Here is a 15,494-nt window from a genome sequence, read left to right as displayed (position 1 = left end):
TTTCCTCTCATTATTCTGATTAGCAAGTTGACCAATTTGTTTCTCCAAATTCTGAATAGCTGCTTGTTGATTTCGAAACATTTGATCATTCTTCTCATTGTTCTGAGTAACAGTAGTAACAAGCTGAGTTTGAGACATCACAAGCTTCTCGATCATAGCTTCAAGGTTGGACTTTTTCTCTTCGACTTGGGGTTTCTGAAAATACCCGGGAGCTTGCTGTTGATATCCTCCACTAGAACCTGGCTGGAACCTCGAACCTTGATTACCTAGAGGATTATAGGGATTGTTGAAATTCCTATTAAACTGCGCACGCCCCTGAAACTGATTGTTGTTCTGTTGACTAATATAAGCGATCTCTTCTTTCTGGTTCATAGTCAAACCTGCATCACAATCTTTGCCTAAGTGTAATCCCCCGCAAAACTCACAACCAACCTTAATACCATGCATGTATTTCTCCAACTTCTCCAAGTGTCTACCAAATTTGTCTAACTTAGCATTAATAGACCCATAATCATCATATGCACCAGTGGTTTCGGTTCTCTTAACTGACGCTGAACGACTTGACTCATGATCTTAATGCCATTCGTGAGTGTAAGCAGCTTGCTTTTCAATAATCTCTAATGCCTGTTCTTCGGTTTTATCCATTAAAGTTCTACCTGCTGCTTGATCAATACTCTGACGAGTTGGGATGTCACACCCCTTATAGAAAATCTGGACCTTTTGTAAATCATTCAACTTGTGTTACGAACACGAGCGTAATAAATTAGAATAACGGTCCCAAGCATCAAATAGCATCTCGCTGCTCTTTTGTCTGAATTGAGAAATATCTTCTTGAAGTCTAGCAGCTCGAGACGCGGGGAAAAACTTTGATAAGAACTTATCTACCAATGTATCCCAAGAGGTAATCGCTCCTTCCGGTTGCTTATCTAACCATATCTTGGCTTCTCCCTTAAGAGTCCAGGGAAAAAGCCTCGTCTTGATCGAAGTATCGGCAACCTCATGCAGTTTGAACAAGTTGCAAACATCATTGAAAATACGAAGATGCTCATTGGCATCCTCACTATCCTTACCATGAAATTGGCAGTCAGAAGAAATCAAACTCAGGATCGGCCCTGTGATTTGAAAAGGCTGAGTGATGTTCGGTTGAGTAATCGAATTTCCTTGGCCCCCTCGTGTGGCCTTCAACTTTTCTGCCATAGTCTGAGGACGATTCGGTTGATCAGCTTGGTCAGCCATATCTTCAGTCTCGAAAAGATCTAATGAAATGTAAGATTCTTCTTCTTCTTTGATTTCAGGTGGTGTATCGGACACCACAGTTTCAGAACTACTACCCAAATTAATTATATTAGCACTCGAAGAAAAAGATGAATCCACCGTAGACTGTTGCTCTGAACTTAACACTCTGAATAACTCTCTTTCGGGTTCTGCAAATGGTTGAAGAATCGGAGAATTAGATGAACGCGTATGTGGCATGCACTACCTGTTATCTGCGAAATCACAACTAACAACTGATTAAACGCACCAATTCAACTGAGAATATACGAAAAGAAATAATAAACTATAACTAAAACTAAACTAAGAACAATTAGATAACAATCTTAATTTTCGACACAACTGTCCCCGGCAGCGGCGCCAAAAACTTGATGTGTGAAATCTAGTATATAATTTATCTTGGAAAATGCCGGTTTAAAGATTACTACACACTAACGGGCAGTGTACCCGATCGTGCAATAGTATAAAGTTGGTAATTCCGAAATCGTTCCAAGGACAGTTTAAAACGTGAGAATTAAGATTGCAACTAATAAAATTAACTAAGTTAATCTATGAAAATCGAAAGTACGAGATAGTTTGTTTTGTAGCTATTTAACGATTAGCCAAATCAAAGATTGATTAAAAGTAAAAGAATAATATTTTTGTATTTTTTTTAAGTTTATAAGAATTAAATGCAGACTCAACGAAAAGTAAGGATATTTGAATTCAATAGATAAAAGAATGTTCGCCTAGATCTCCTATTCGAGTGTCGGGTGATTTGTTATTAAGCACTAGTTCAATTTATCAATACATGCAACTACAGAGTCGGTTTACCCAAAGTTCTCTTTTAGCAAACACATCAAACTTGGATTTATTGGCTTAGGGTTCCCTTTCACCAAAGACCTCTTTCATTTGTGACTTAGTAATTAACTAATTATAAGATTAAGATTCAATTGGTTCGCGTTCTCTCCACACAATTTACTCCTATTTTGTTTAATCTATGTTACCCGGTTTACCCCCTTGGTCCAGTAAGCACCCAATTGGTTAAGACAAATCAATTGAAAACTAGTGTACTAAATTGAAACAGGGTTCCCTTTGTTCAAACAAGATCACTAATCAACCTAGTAACAATAATCAACACCCACAAGAATGGTTCTTAATCAAAACTCATAATTATCATGCATTAATCAATAAAACATTAAAGTATCATCCAAACACATACGAATATTCAATGTAGACAAACATTAAAAAGCTTAGCCAACCATGGCTAAAACCAAAATCAAAAATAAACAATTAAGAGTATTCATTATAAAGATAAGAATTAAACCTAATGAAAATTGTGTTCTTGAATGATGAACGGATCGAGACGCGTTTCCAGAATGATTGATGTGTTAAAATGATCTTGGGGTTCCCCAAAAATCACCATTTTTCGTCAAAAAGCTGCTGGAACTCGTCTGGATGTAAAAGTGATAAGTTAGGGTATTTTTCGGGCCTTAAATACCTGCCAAATATATCTGGACCGACAGACCTCCGAGCCGCGGCCAAATTTGTCGCGCCGCGACAATTAACTTGAACTGGAACATCTTGAAATCCTCTCCCGAGATTGAAACTCAGCCAATGTCGCGCCGCGGACCCATTTGTCGCGCCGCGGCCTATAACTGATTCTAGATCTTTCTTTAAACCCCTTTCTGATATCGAAATATTTAGATTACCGCGCTGCGGCCAAGGTCTCCACGCCGCGGTCTTCAATGGGTGCTGATTCCAACCTTCCCTTGCACTTTTACAACACTAATAATAACTTATAACCAAAATACCCGATATGTACTTAACGTTTCCAACCCCGGAGCACCAATAATTATAATCAATTAACAAATGCCTCAAAAACTACATAAAACGCCACTCTTCAACAATAAACTTTTCAAACTCGGATGTTCTCAATATCATCAATATAACTGCCAAATCGTATCTGAACGGACTAAAATGTGATCGATATCGCTAAGAAAAACGTGTATAAAATATGCGATATCAAGCGGTATTGTAAGTTTGTAAAATATTGTATAAAGTTTGAACGTGACATATTATTGTAATAAGTTTTTCATATAGAATCGTAGTAGTTGAATTGTATAATAGCTGCTAAGTATGAACTTAACGGGTAGGTACTACTCGAATTAAAACTATAAGATGCTAATATGAAGAAAAAGCTTTTATAAATAAGTTCATATTATGCTATGAAATACTATTGACTACTCTTAAATTCTATATGATTAACTCAATTCTTTTGGCTATTTTGAAGGAAATGGCACCGGCGACTCGTCAGAACTTGAACATGAGTGAGGAAGACTTCCGTGTTTTCCTTGCAGCAAACATAGCCGCAGTACAGGCTGCAATGTAAAATAACAATAACTCTGGATCTAGCAGTGGAACTAATTTCACAAAAAATCGTGTAGGATGCTCCTACAAAGAATTCACTGCCTGCAAACCTTTGGAATTTGATGGAACCGAAGGACCAATTGGATTGAAACGGTGGACCGAGAAGGTCGAATCGGTGTTTTCCATAAGTAAGTGTACTGAAGAGGACAAAGTTAAGTACGTTATGCATACCTTCACAGGTACTGCGTTAACGTGGTGGAATACCTATCTCGAGCAGGTAGGACAAGATGCTGCTTACGCATTACCATTGTCAGCATTCAAGCAATTGATGAACGAGCAGTATCGTCCCAGGAACGAGGTCAATAAGCTCAAGGTAGAGCTTAGAGGATTACGAACGTAAGTTTTCGATATCACCAAGTACGAACGAAGATTCACAGAATTGTGCCTATTGTGTCCCAGAATGTTTGAAGACGAATAAGAGAAGATCGACGCATTTGTAAAAGGGTTACCGGAAAGAATTTAAGAAGATGTGAGTTCACACGAGCCCGCCTCCATACAAAAGGCAAGTCGAATGGCTCACAAATTAGTGAACCAGATTGAAGGAAGGATTAAAGAGCAGGCGACCGAAGAGGCTAAAATGAAACAAGTCAAGAGAATGTGGGAAGAAACCAATGGCAAGAGTCACCAATACAACAACAACAATCACAACCACAATCGCAACAACTATCCCAATAACCGCAACATCAATCGCAACAACAACTTCAACAAACGTCCCAACAACAACTACAATAACCGGCCCAACAACAATAACAACAACAACAACAACAACAATAACAATCCCAACAACAATCTAAATAACAACAATGGCAACAAAAACCAAAAACAGCCATGCCAAAGATGTGAAGAGCATCGCCTGGGGTTCTGCACGACATTTTGCAATAGGTGTAAAAGAAATGGTCATGGCGCGAAGAAGTGCGAAATCTACGGACCAATGATAACAGAACTAAAGGAACAAATAATGTCGGAACAAATAATACCGCCATAGTTTGTTTTGGATGTGAAAAACCGGGCCACTTTAGTAGAAATTGCCCGAATCAGGGGAATACTAATGGGCAGGGCCGCGGAAGAGTTTTTAATATTAATACGGCAGAAGCAAAGGAAGACCCGGAGCTTGTTACGGGTACGTTTCTCATTGACAATAAATCTACTTATGTTATATTTGATTCGGGTACGGATAGAAGCTATATGAGTAGAGATTTTTGTGCTAAACTAAGTTGTTCACCGATGCCCTTGGATAATAAATTTTTACTCGAATTAGCAAACGGTAAATTAATTACAGCAGATAATATATGTCGGAATCGAGAAATTAAACTGGTTAGCGAAACATTTAAGATTGACTTGATACCAGTAGAGTTAGGGAGTTTTGATGTGATAATCGGTATGGACTGGTTGAAAGAAGTGAAAGCAGAGATCGTTTGTTACAAAAATGCAATTCGCATTATACGAGAAAAAGGAAAACCCTTAATGGTGTACGGAGAAAAGAGCAACGCGAAGTTAAATCTTATTAGTAACCTGAAGGCACAAAAACTAATAAGAAAAGGTTGCTATGCTGTGCTAGCACACGTCGAGAAAGTCAATTACGAAGAAAAGAACATCAATGATGTTCCCGTCGCAAAAGAATTTCCCGATGTATTTCTGAAAGAATTACCGGGACTACCTCCACACCGATCCGTTGAATTTCAAATAGACCTTGTACCGGGAGCTGCACCAATAGCTCGTGCTTCATACAGACTCGCACCTAGCGAAATGAAGGAACTTTAGAGCCAATTACAAGAACTTTTAGAGCGTGGTTTCATTCGACCAAGCACATCACCGTGGGGAGCACCTGTTTTGTTTGTCAAGAAGAAGGATGGTACATTTAGGTTGTGTATCGACTACCGAGAGTTGAACAAACTTACCATTAAGAACCGCTACCCACTACCGAGAATCGACGACTTATTTGATCAACTACAAGGCTCGTCAGTTTATTCGAAGATTGATTTATGTTCTGGGTATCATCAAATGCGGGTGAAGGAGGATGATATTCCAAAGACTGCTTTTAGGACGCGTTACGGTCATTACGAGTTTATGGTTATGCCGTTTAGATTGACGAACGCACCAGCTGTTTTCATGGACCTCATGAACCGAGTGTGTGGGCCATATCTTGACAAGTTTGTCATTGTTTTCATCGATGACATACTTATTTACTCGAAGAATGATCAAGAGCATGAAGAAAATTTAAGAAAAGTGCTAGAGTTGCTGAGAAAAGAAAAACTGTACGGTAAGTTTTCAAAGTGTGCATTTTGGTTGGAAGAAGTTCAATTCCTCGGTCATATAGTGAACAAAGAAGGTATTCAGGTGGATCCAGCAAAGATTGAAATCGTTGAAAAGTGGAAAACCCCGAAAACTCCGAAACACATACGCCAATTTTTAGGGTAGCTGGTTATTACAGGAGATTCATCCAAGATTTTTCCAAAATAGCAAAACCCTTGACTGCATTAACGCATAAAAGCGGGAAATTTGAATGGAAGGATGAACAAGAAAAAGCGTTTCAATTGTTGAAGAAAAAGTTAACTACGGCACCTATATTGTCATTACCTGAAGGGAATGATGATTTTGTGATATATTGTGACACTTCAAAGCAAGGTCTCGGTTGTGTATTAATGCAACGAACGAAGGTAATTGCTTATGCGTCTAGACAATTGAAGATTCAAGAGCAGAATTATACGACGCATGATTTGGAATTAGGCGCGGTTGTTTTTGCATTAAAGACTTGGAGGCACTACTTATATGGGGTCAAAAGTATTATATATACCGACCACAAAAGTCTTCAACACATATTTAATCAGAAACAACTGAACATGAGGCAACGCAGGTGGATTGAATTGTTGAATGATTACGACTTTGAGATTCGTTACCACCCGGGGAAGGCGAAGGTGGTAGCCAACGCTTTGAGTAGAAAGGACAGAGAACCCATTCGAGTAAAAGCTATGAATATAATGATTCACAATAACCTTACTACTCAAATAAAGGAGGCGCAACAAGGAGTTTTAAAAGAGGAAAATTTAAAGGATGAAATACCCAAAGGATCGGAGAAGCATCTTAATATTCAGGAAGACGGAACCCGGTATAGGGCTAAAAGAATTTGGGTACCAAAATTTAGAGATATGAGAGAAATGGTACTTAGAGAAGCTCATAAAACTAGATACTCAATACACCCTGGAACAAAGAAGATGTACAAGGATCTCAAGAAACATTTTTGGTGGCCGGGTATGAAATCCGATGTTGCTAAATACGTAGGAGAATGTTTGACGTGTTCTAAGGTTAAAGCTGAGCATCAGAAACCATCAGGTCTACTTCAACAATCCGAAATCCCGGAATGGAAATGGGAAAACATTACCATGGATTTCATCACTAAATTGCCAAGGACTGCAAGTGGTTTTGATACTATTTGGGTAATAGTTGATCGTCTCACCAAATCAGCACATTTCCTGCCAATAAGAGAAGATGACAAGATGGAGAAGTTAGCACGACTGTACTTGAAGGAAGTCATCTCCAGACATAGAATACCAATCTCTATTATCTCTGATATGGATGGCAGATTTATTTTAAGATTCTGGCAGACATTACAGCAAGCATTAGGAACTCGTCTAGACATGAGTACTGCTTATCATCCACAAACTGATGGGCAGAGCGAAAGGACGATACAAACGCTTGAATACATGCTACGAGCATGTGTTATTGATTTCAGAAATAGTTGGGATCGACACCTTCCGTTAGCAGAATTTTTCTACAACAATAGCTACCATTCAAGCATTGAGATGGCGCCATTTGAAGCACTCTATGCTAGAAAGTGCAGGTCTCCGATTTGTTGGAGTGAAGTGGGGGATAGACAGATTACGGGTCCGGAGATAATACAAGAAACTACCGAGAAGATCATCCAAATTCAACAACGGTTGAAAACCGCCCAAATTTGACAAAAGAGCTACGCCGACATTAAAAGAAAAGATATAGAATTTGAAATTGGAGAGATGGTCATGCTTAAGGTTGCACCTTGGAATGGCGTTGTTCGATTTGGTAAATGAGGGAAATTAAATCCAAGGTATATTGGACCATTCAAGATTATTGATCGTGTCGGACCAGTAGCTTACCGACTTGAGTTACCTCAACAATTCGCGGCTGTACATAACACTTTCCACGTCTCGAATTTGAAGAATTTTGCTAAAGAAGATCACACTATTCTGTTAGACGAAATCTAAATCAACAAAAAACTTCAATTCGTCGAAGAACCCGTCGAAATAATGGATCGTGAGGTTAAAAGACTTAAGCAAAACAAAATACTAAGTGTTAAGGTTCGATGGAATGCTCATAGAGGACTCGAGTTCACCTGGGAATGAGAAGATCAGATGAAGAAGAAATACTCGCACTTATTTCCAGAAGATACGACAACACCTCCAGCTGCTTAAAATTTCAGGACGAAATTTATTTAACGGGTAGGTACTGTAGTGACCCAATCTTTTCCATGTTTATATATATTAAATGAAATTGTTATTTACATGATTAAGTGTTTCCAACATGTTAAGTAATCAAACTTGTTAAGACTTGATTAATTGAAATATGTTTCATATAGACAATTGACCACCCAAGTTGACCGGCGTTTCACGAACGTTAAAACTTGTAAAACTATATGATGACATATATATGGATATATATATATATATATAGTTAACATGATATTATGATAAGTAAGTATCTCATTAGGTATTTTAACAATGAGTTATATACATAAAAATGAGTCTATTGAATTAAGAAACTCGAAAACGATATATATAACGATTATCGTTATAACAACGTCTTACTAAGTACATATGAATCATATTAAGATATTGATACACTTGGTTAAATATGTTAAATGATAGGTAAATATATCATTAAGTGTATTAACAATGAACTACATATGTAAAAACAATACTACTAACTTAAGGATTTCGAAACGAGACATATATGTAACGATTATCGTTGTAACGACATTTAACTGTATATATATCATACTAAGATATATTAATATATTATAATATCATGATAATGTAATAATTTAACATCTTTTTAGATATAATAAATAATGGGTTAACAACATTTAACAAGATCGTTAACCTAAAGGTTTCAAAACAACATTTTCATGTAACGACTAACGATGACTTAACGACTCAGTTAAAATGTATTTACATGTAGTGTTTTAATATGTATTCATACACTTTTGAAAGACTTCAAGACACTTATCAAAATACTTCTACTTAACAAAAATGCTTACAATTACATCCCCGTTCAGTTTCATCAACAATTCTACTCGTATGCACCCGTATACGTACTCGTACAATACACAGCTTTTAGATGTATGTACTATTGGTATATACACTCTAATGATCAGCTCTTAGCAGCTCATGTGAGTCACCTAACACATGTAGGAACCATCATTTGGCAACTAGCATGAAATATCTCATAAAATTACAAAAATATTAGTAATCATTCATGACTTATTTACATGTAAACAAAATTACACATCCTTTATATCTAATCCATATACCAACGACCAAAAACACCTACAAATAGTTTCATTCTTCAGTTTTCTTTATCTAATTGATCTCTCTCAAGTTCTATCTTCAAGTTCTAAGTGTTCTTCATAAATTCTATAAGTTCTAGTTTCATAAAATCAAGAATACTTCCAAGTTTGCTAGCTTACTTCCAATCTTGTAAAGTGATCATCCAACCTCAAAAAATCTTTCTTATTTACAGTAAGATATCTTTCTAATACAAGTTAATACTTATATTCAAACTTTGATTCAATTTCTATAACTTTAACAATCTTATTTCGAGTGGAAATCTTACTTGAACTTGTTTTCGTGTCATGATTTTGCTTCAAGAACTTTCAAGCCATCCAAGGATCCTTTGAAGCTAGATCTATTTTTCTCATTTCCAGTAGGTTTATCCACAAAACCTGATGTAGTAATGATGTTCATAACATCATTCGATTCATATATATAAAACTACCTTATTCGAAGGTTTAAACTTGTAATCACTAGAACTGTTCGCAAACAAAAGTTAATCCTTCTAACTTGACTTTTAAAATCAACTAGACACATGTTCTATATCTATATGATATGCTAACTTAATGATTTAAAACCTAAAAACACGAAAAACACCGTAAAATCGGATATACGCCGTCGTGGTAAAACCGCAGGCTGTTTTGGGTTAGTTATTTAAAAACTACGTTAAAATTTGATTTAAAAGTTGTTCTTCTGGGAAAATTATTTTTCTTATGAACATAAAACTATATCCAAAAATCATGGTTAAACTCAAAGTGGAAGTATGTTTTTCAAAATGGTCATCTAGACGTCGTTCTTTCGACTGAAATGACTACCTTTACAAAAACGACTTGTCACCTGTATTTTCGACTACAAACTTATACTTTTTCTGTTTAGATTCATAAACTTAAGTTCAATATGAAACCATAGCAACTTGAAACACTCAAAACGGATTTAAAACGAAGAAGTTATGGGTAAAACAAGATTGGATAAATTTTCTTGTTGAGGCTACGTGAAAATTGGTAACAAATCTATATTAATCATATCCTAGCTAACTCATATTGCATTATACATGTATTCTAATATATTATGTAATCTTGGGATACCATAGACACGTATGCAAATGTTTTGACATATCATATCGACCCATCTATATATATTATTTGGAACAACCATAGACACTCTATATGCAGTAATGTTGGAGTTAGCTATACAGGGTTGAGGTTGATTCTAAAAATATATATACTTTGAGTTGTGATCTAGCCTGAGACGTGTATACACTGGGTCATGGATTGGGTCAAAATAATATATATCAATTTATTTCTGTACATCTAACTATGGACAACTAGTTGTAGGTTACTAACGAGGACAACTGACTTAATAAACTTAAAAACATTAAAACGTATTAAAAATGTTGTAAAATATTTTGAACATACTTTGATATATATGTACATATTTTTTATAGGTTCGTGAATCGACCAGTGGCCAAGTCTTACTTCCCGACGAAGTAAAAATCTGTGAAAGTGAGTTATAGTTCCACTTTTAAAATCTAATATTTTTGGGATGAGAATACATGCAGCTTTAAAAATGTTTTACAAAATAGACACAAGTACATGAAACTACTTTCTATGGTTGAACGATTGAAGCCGAATATGCCCCTTTTTACTTGGTAACCTAAGAATTAGTAACCCAGTCTACTAATTGACGTGAATCCTAAAGATAGATCTATTGGGCCCAACAAACCCCATCCGTTGTAGCGGATGCTTTAGTACTTCGATGTTGTTTTATCATGTCCGATGGATGTCCCGGAATGATATGGGATATTCTTATATGCATCTTGTTAATGTCGGTTACCAGGTGTTCACCATATGAATGATTTTTATCTCTATGTATGGGATGTATATTGAAATATGAAATCTTGTGGTCTATTATCATGATTTGATAAATATATAGGTTAACCCTATAACTCACCAACATTTTTGTTGACGTTTAAAGCATGTTTATTTTCAGGTGATTATTAAGAGCTTCCGCTGTTGCATGCTAATATATGGACAGGATTTGGAGTCAGCATGCTTGTATAATATTGTTTAAAACTGCATTCGAAATTTACTTTGTTGTAACATATTAATATTGTAAACCAATATGTATTGGTAGTGTGTAAGTGTGATATTTTTAGATTATCATTTCTGATAATCTAGGTGGTGTTCTTTTAACCTTGTCGATAAAATAAAGGTTATGGTTTGTTTTAAAAACGAATGCAGTCTTTGAAAAACGTCTCATATAGAGGTCAAAACTTCGCAACGAAATCAATTAATATGGAACGTTTATAATCAATATGAATGGGAAATTTCAGATGCGACCTTCAATCTTCGAAACTACCTTGCACCATTTTCGATCTAGAAGTGAGCCATAAGTGAGTTAAAGCCTTTAGATCCACCATGATGTCCTCGTTCATAATTGATTGCCTTATCTCGAGTGATGAGTGCACAAGCTTGTTTCGCCATCTCCAAATTAGCCACATAAGTGAAATTCTCACTGCAAGGAAGATTACATTAGCATTCTCCAAACCAAATTGGTAGTTTGCTGAACTTAAGGCATTAGCAACACCATATGGGATGTGCTCATTAACATGCCACCAAGAAAACAAGTTCTTCCAAAGTAGGGTTATAAACTTGCAACTTGTAAAAAAGATGGTTAGCATCTTCTTGTGGATGATCAATAGAATGGGCATGAAACAGAAGGTAAGGCCATGCCACGATTTATCAGATTCACCCGAGTGGCCAAACCATTATACGCCAACTTCCAACCAAAGACATTGACTTTGTTCGGAAGGCAAGCAACCAAGATGTGACATTTAGCGGGCCTGGATCCGTAAGAAAAACATTATCAATTAGATTGGATAAGATTTTCACCTTAAAGGAGCCTTTCGAATTAAGTTTCCAACTCCAATTATCTTCATCCAACGAGAGCATGCTAGACGATGTCAACATGTCATTAAGCTTGGATAACTCATCATTTGCCCTTCCTCTTATATTGTTGCGCCAACTTCAGTTACCCGCTAACCCATTCGCCACATTAACAACTCAGCTAGCAACACAAGCGTCTTGACAAGTATCCAAAGCATATAGACGAGGGAACATTTTTTTTAGCAGATGAGTAGTGTTTTGAAGCAAGAGATCATGCCAGAATTGAGCGCACAGACCATCCCCAATCTTGCGTATAATCGATGTAGAAAATGGAACACCAGTGATATCGATTTCATTGCCACATTTAATAACCGCAGGCCAAATTGCCGAGGAGTTGGATGATTCCAGGATGCAGTTTAAGTCGCTATTTGGACCATATTTGGACTTAATAACGCGAGCCCATAATGACCGTTTTTCATGTTTTAGCCTCCACCACCACTTAGCAAGTAAGCTAAGGTTTTTTGCCTTGAGACTACCAATGCCTAAACCCCCGGATGCTTTGTTTTTTAAAGCATGACTCCATTTTATCCAACGTATATTATTGTTGTTGTCCACTCCCCACAAAAAATTCCTTCGAATCGATTCCAACTTTTTGATTATACTAACTGGGGCTTTGAACAATGACATATAATATAGTGATAGACTTCCTAACACCGATTTAGTTAGAATGAGTCTACCACCAATTGATAACAATTTTGACTTCCAGGGGTTCAATTTAGCCAAAAATTATCGATAATACCATTCCAAGCGCTAATTTTATTCATGTTTTTTTCCCACCGGTAACCCCAAATACACAAAAAGGAAGATTACCTGTTGAGCACCCGCAGGAGTGTGCCACATCAGCTATCACCGAATCAGGTATACCGAGACCAAAAAATTTACTTTTTGCAAAGTTGATACGAAGACCGGATGCCATTCTAAACCAAGTGATAATGCTATTTAAGTTTTCAATGTTTCTATTTGACCATTCGCCAAAGAAAAGAACGTCATCAGCGAATTGTAAGTGAGACAAGTGGACTGCATTCTCTCTCACCGAAACCCCATTATAGAAGCCATGATTAATAGCTTCATTTATCATTACACTCAAGGCCTCGCCAACAATCAAAAACAAGAAAGGCAATAATGGATCTCCTTGCCTTAAACCTTTTTCGAGCGAGAATTCTTGTGTGGGACTGTCACGGATTAATATTGAGGAGTGACCAGATGATAAACACCATTGTATCCAGTTCCTCCAAGTAGATGAGAAATTCGTTTGTCCCATGACATTATCCAAAGACTCCCAACATACGTAATCGAAGGCTTTCTCAAAGTTAACTTTAAATAAGAAAAGGTTACGCTTTTCCTTTTTAAAGGAGTTGATTACTTCGTTTGCTATCAATACACCATCCAAAATTTGCCTTCCCTTAAGAAAATCTGATTGGTTCGAGCTGATTAACTTTTGAAGCACCTTTTGTAACCTGTTTGCCAAAAGTTTTTCCACTATTTTGTACAAACAGCCAATCTAACTAATTGGGCGATAGTCGTTAAATTTGATCAGATTTGTGGATTTAGGGACGAGAGATATAAATGAACTATTGCACCCACATGAGAAACTGCTGTATTGTGCAAATTCACGAATGCAGTTACCAACATCTTCCTCAAGAATCTCCCAAAAACATTTTATAAAATTAAAATTGAAACCATCAGGCCCCGGAGCTTTTGAACTCGCACAATCGCAAACAGCCTTTTTAATTTCATCCTTATCAAACGATCTGCAAAGTCAACTATTATCTTCATCAGATAGCAAGGAGAAAGATGAGCTCGAAAATTTGGTGTTACAGCCTTCTGATTTTTTGAATCGTTTGGAGAACGCGTCATAGGCTGCTTCTTTAACTTTTGCAGGGTCAGAGACCCATTCACCATTAATGTTAATCTCTGTCATTCCAATCTTTTCTCTCATCTTTGTGGATGCGTGAAAAAAATTTGTGTTTTCGTCACCTTATATCTGATATCTTTTCGGTACATACAAAAGTTTATGGATGATCAGATGACTTGTATGTTCTACCGCTAAATTGCTCACTTGATCTGGCCAATCATATTTTGCTAATCGAATAAAGGTCAAAATTGACAATACGAGTAATGTTCTTTGATGGCTTTTAGAATAATTCTCTAAAAATGAGATATTTTGGTTCACTTGGCCAATTTGCTTGGTCCCCTATATGCGACGTTGTTGTTAAAATCGAACTCCATCTTGAGGAAATCAACGGTCAATTAACATATATAAAAGTCAAAGTTTCATTAGAGAACCAAGAATAATAAGTTGGGACCAGCTTATTTAATTTGCAATAAGTGATGAGTATAAGTAATAAAGTAAATAATTTTATTCGAGACTTTTTTGTGTTTTGATTCTTGTCCAATGAACCATTTCTTTTTTTGTCAATGACATTTGTCGTAACTTTGATAACAAATTTTAGATTAACTAGGTATATGTGCTAAGAACTGAATGATTATAGAATAGGTAGCACGTTTTGTAGTTTACATTACAGTGATACTTTGTATTAGATGTTAGCATGCATACATTGTTGTAATTTAAGTAGTTGCATTTCAAGAAATGCAATTATAATTTATGAAGAAATGAAAAATAAAAGTTAAAGGACAAAAAACTCTCTTATTGAATTGCTCATTCAATGAGCCTTCTCAATTATCTTTTGAAGAGGACTTGAAATTTCACGCTAGGCGAGAATGAAAGATAAAAAGTTACGGGAAGAAACAATTAACCAACTCAACTACGACAACATTTGCAGTAATATTCATTTAACGTATATATAGGGTTTAATGCTTTTAATTTTTAAAAATACAAAACTGACCGTGACGTACAGTAACTACACAATTCTCTCTTTAGCATATATGTTACAATCAAAAATACTTATGCTGAAGAGTAACCATCCGGTTTTCTCTCTTAGTATATATGTTAAGAAACCAGTACCGTTAGTGTACGTGTTAACTTCATTCGCATATTTACTACTTTATCATTGCTTAGTGTGTATATTTGTATCGCGTATTGTAGCTCGATCATTTATGAGAGATTAACCTTATTTTTTTTCATAAGCTCAATCTAGTAACATTGTTTGGTATAAACTTATTAAAGAGCTTATCAAAAATAGAAGCTCTAGAAAGGTGAAGTTACATTATTACCATTCAATAATCATATACATTTACTTTTATCCTTATACGTCAATTAACTAACATAATATCTAACTCATTTACCAAATACTTATGGAACATAAGTTTCAGCTTTCAGCTTAAA

The 15,494-nt window shown here is 36.0% G+C and overlaps 1 protein-coding gene across 1 annotated transcript; it reads right to left on the bottom strand.

The window, feature by feature from the left end:
* Positions 1-12,325: 12,325 nt before the first annotated feature.
* Positions 12,326-12,835, bottom strand: LOC139859026 (uncharacterized mitochondrial protein AtMg00310-like). Its single transcript, XM_071847846.1, has one exon. It carries the CDS (start codon positions 12,833-12,835, stop codon positions 12,326-12,328), a length of 510 nt encoding a protein of 169 aa, XP_071703947.1.
* Between the last annotated feature and the right edge of the window lie 2,659 nt (positions 12,836-15,494).

This window comes from Rutidosis leptorrhynchoides, chromosome 7 (genome assembly GCF_046630445.1).
Source record: "Rutidosis leptorrhynchoides isolate AG116_Rl617_1_P2 chromosome 7, CSIRO_AGI_Rlap_v1, whole genome shotgun sequence".
Taxonomy (NCBI): Eukaryota; Viridiplantae; Streptophyta; class Magnoliopsida; order Asterales; family Asteraceae; genus Rutidosis; species Rutidosis leptorrhynchoides.
This window is presented reverse-complemented; position numbering and strand designations above follow the sequence as displayed.

Excerpts from the sequence above, each read along its gene's own strand:
- LOC139859026 (XM_071847846.1), bottom strand. The coding sequence starts at position 12,835 with ATGTCATTGTTCAAAGCCCCAGTTAGTATAATCAAAAAGTTGGAATCG.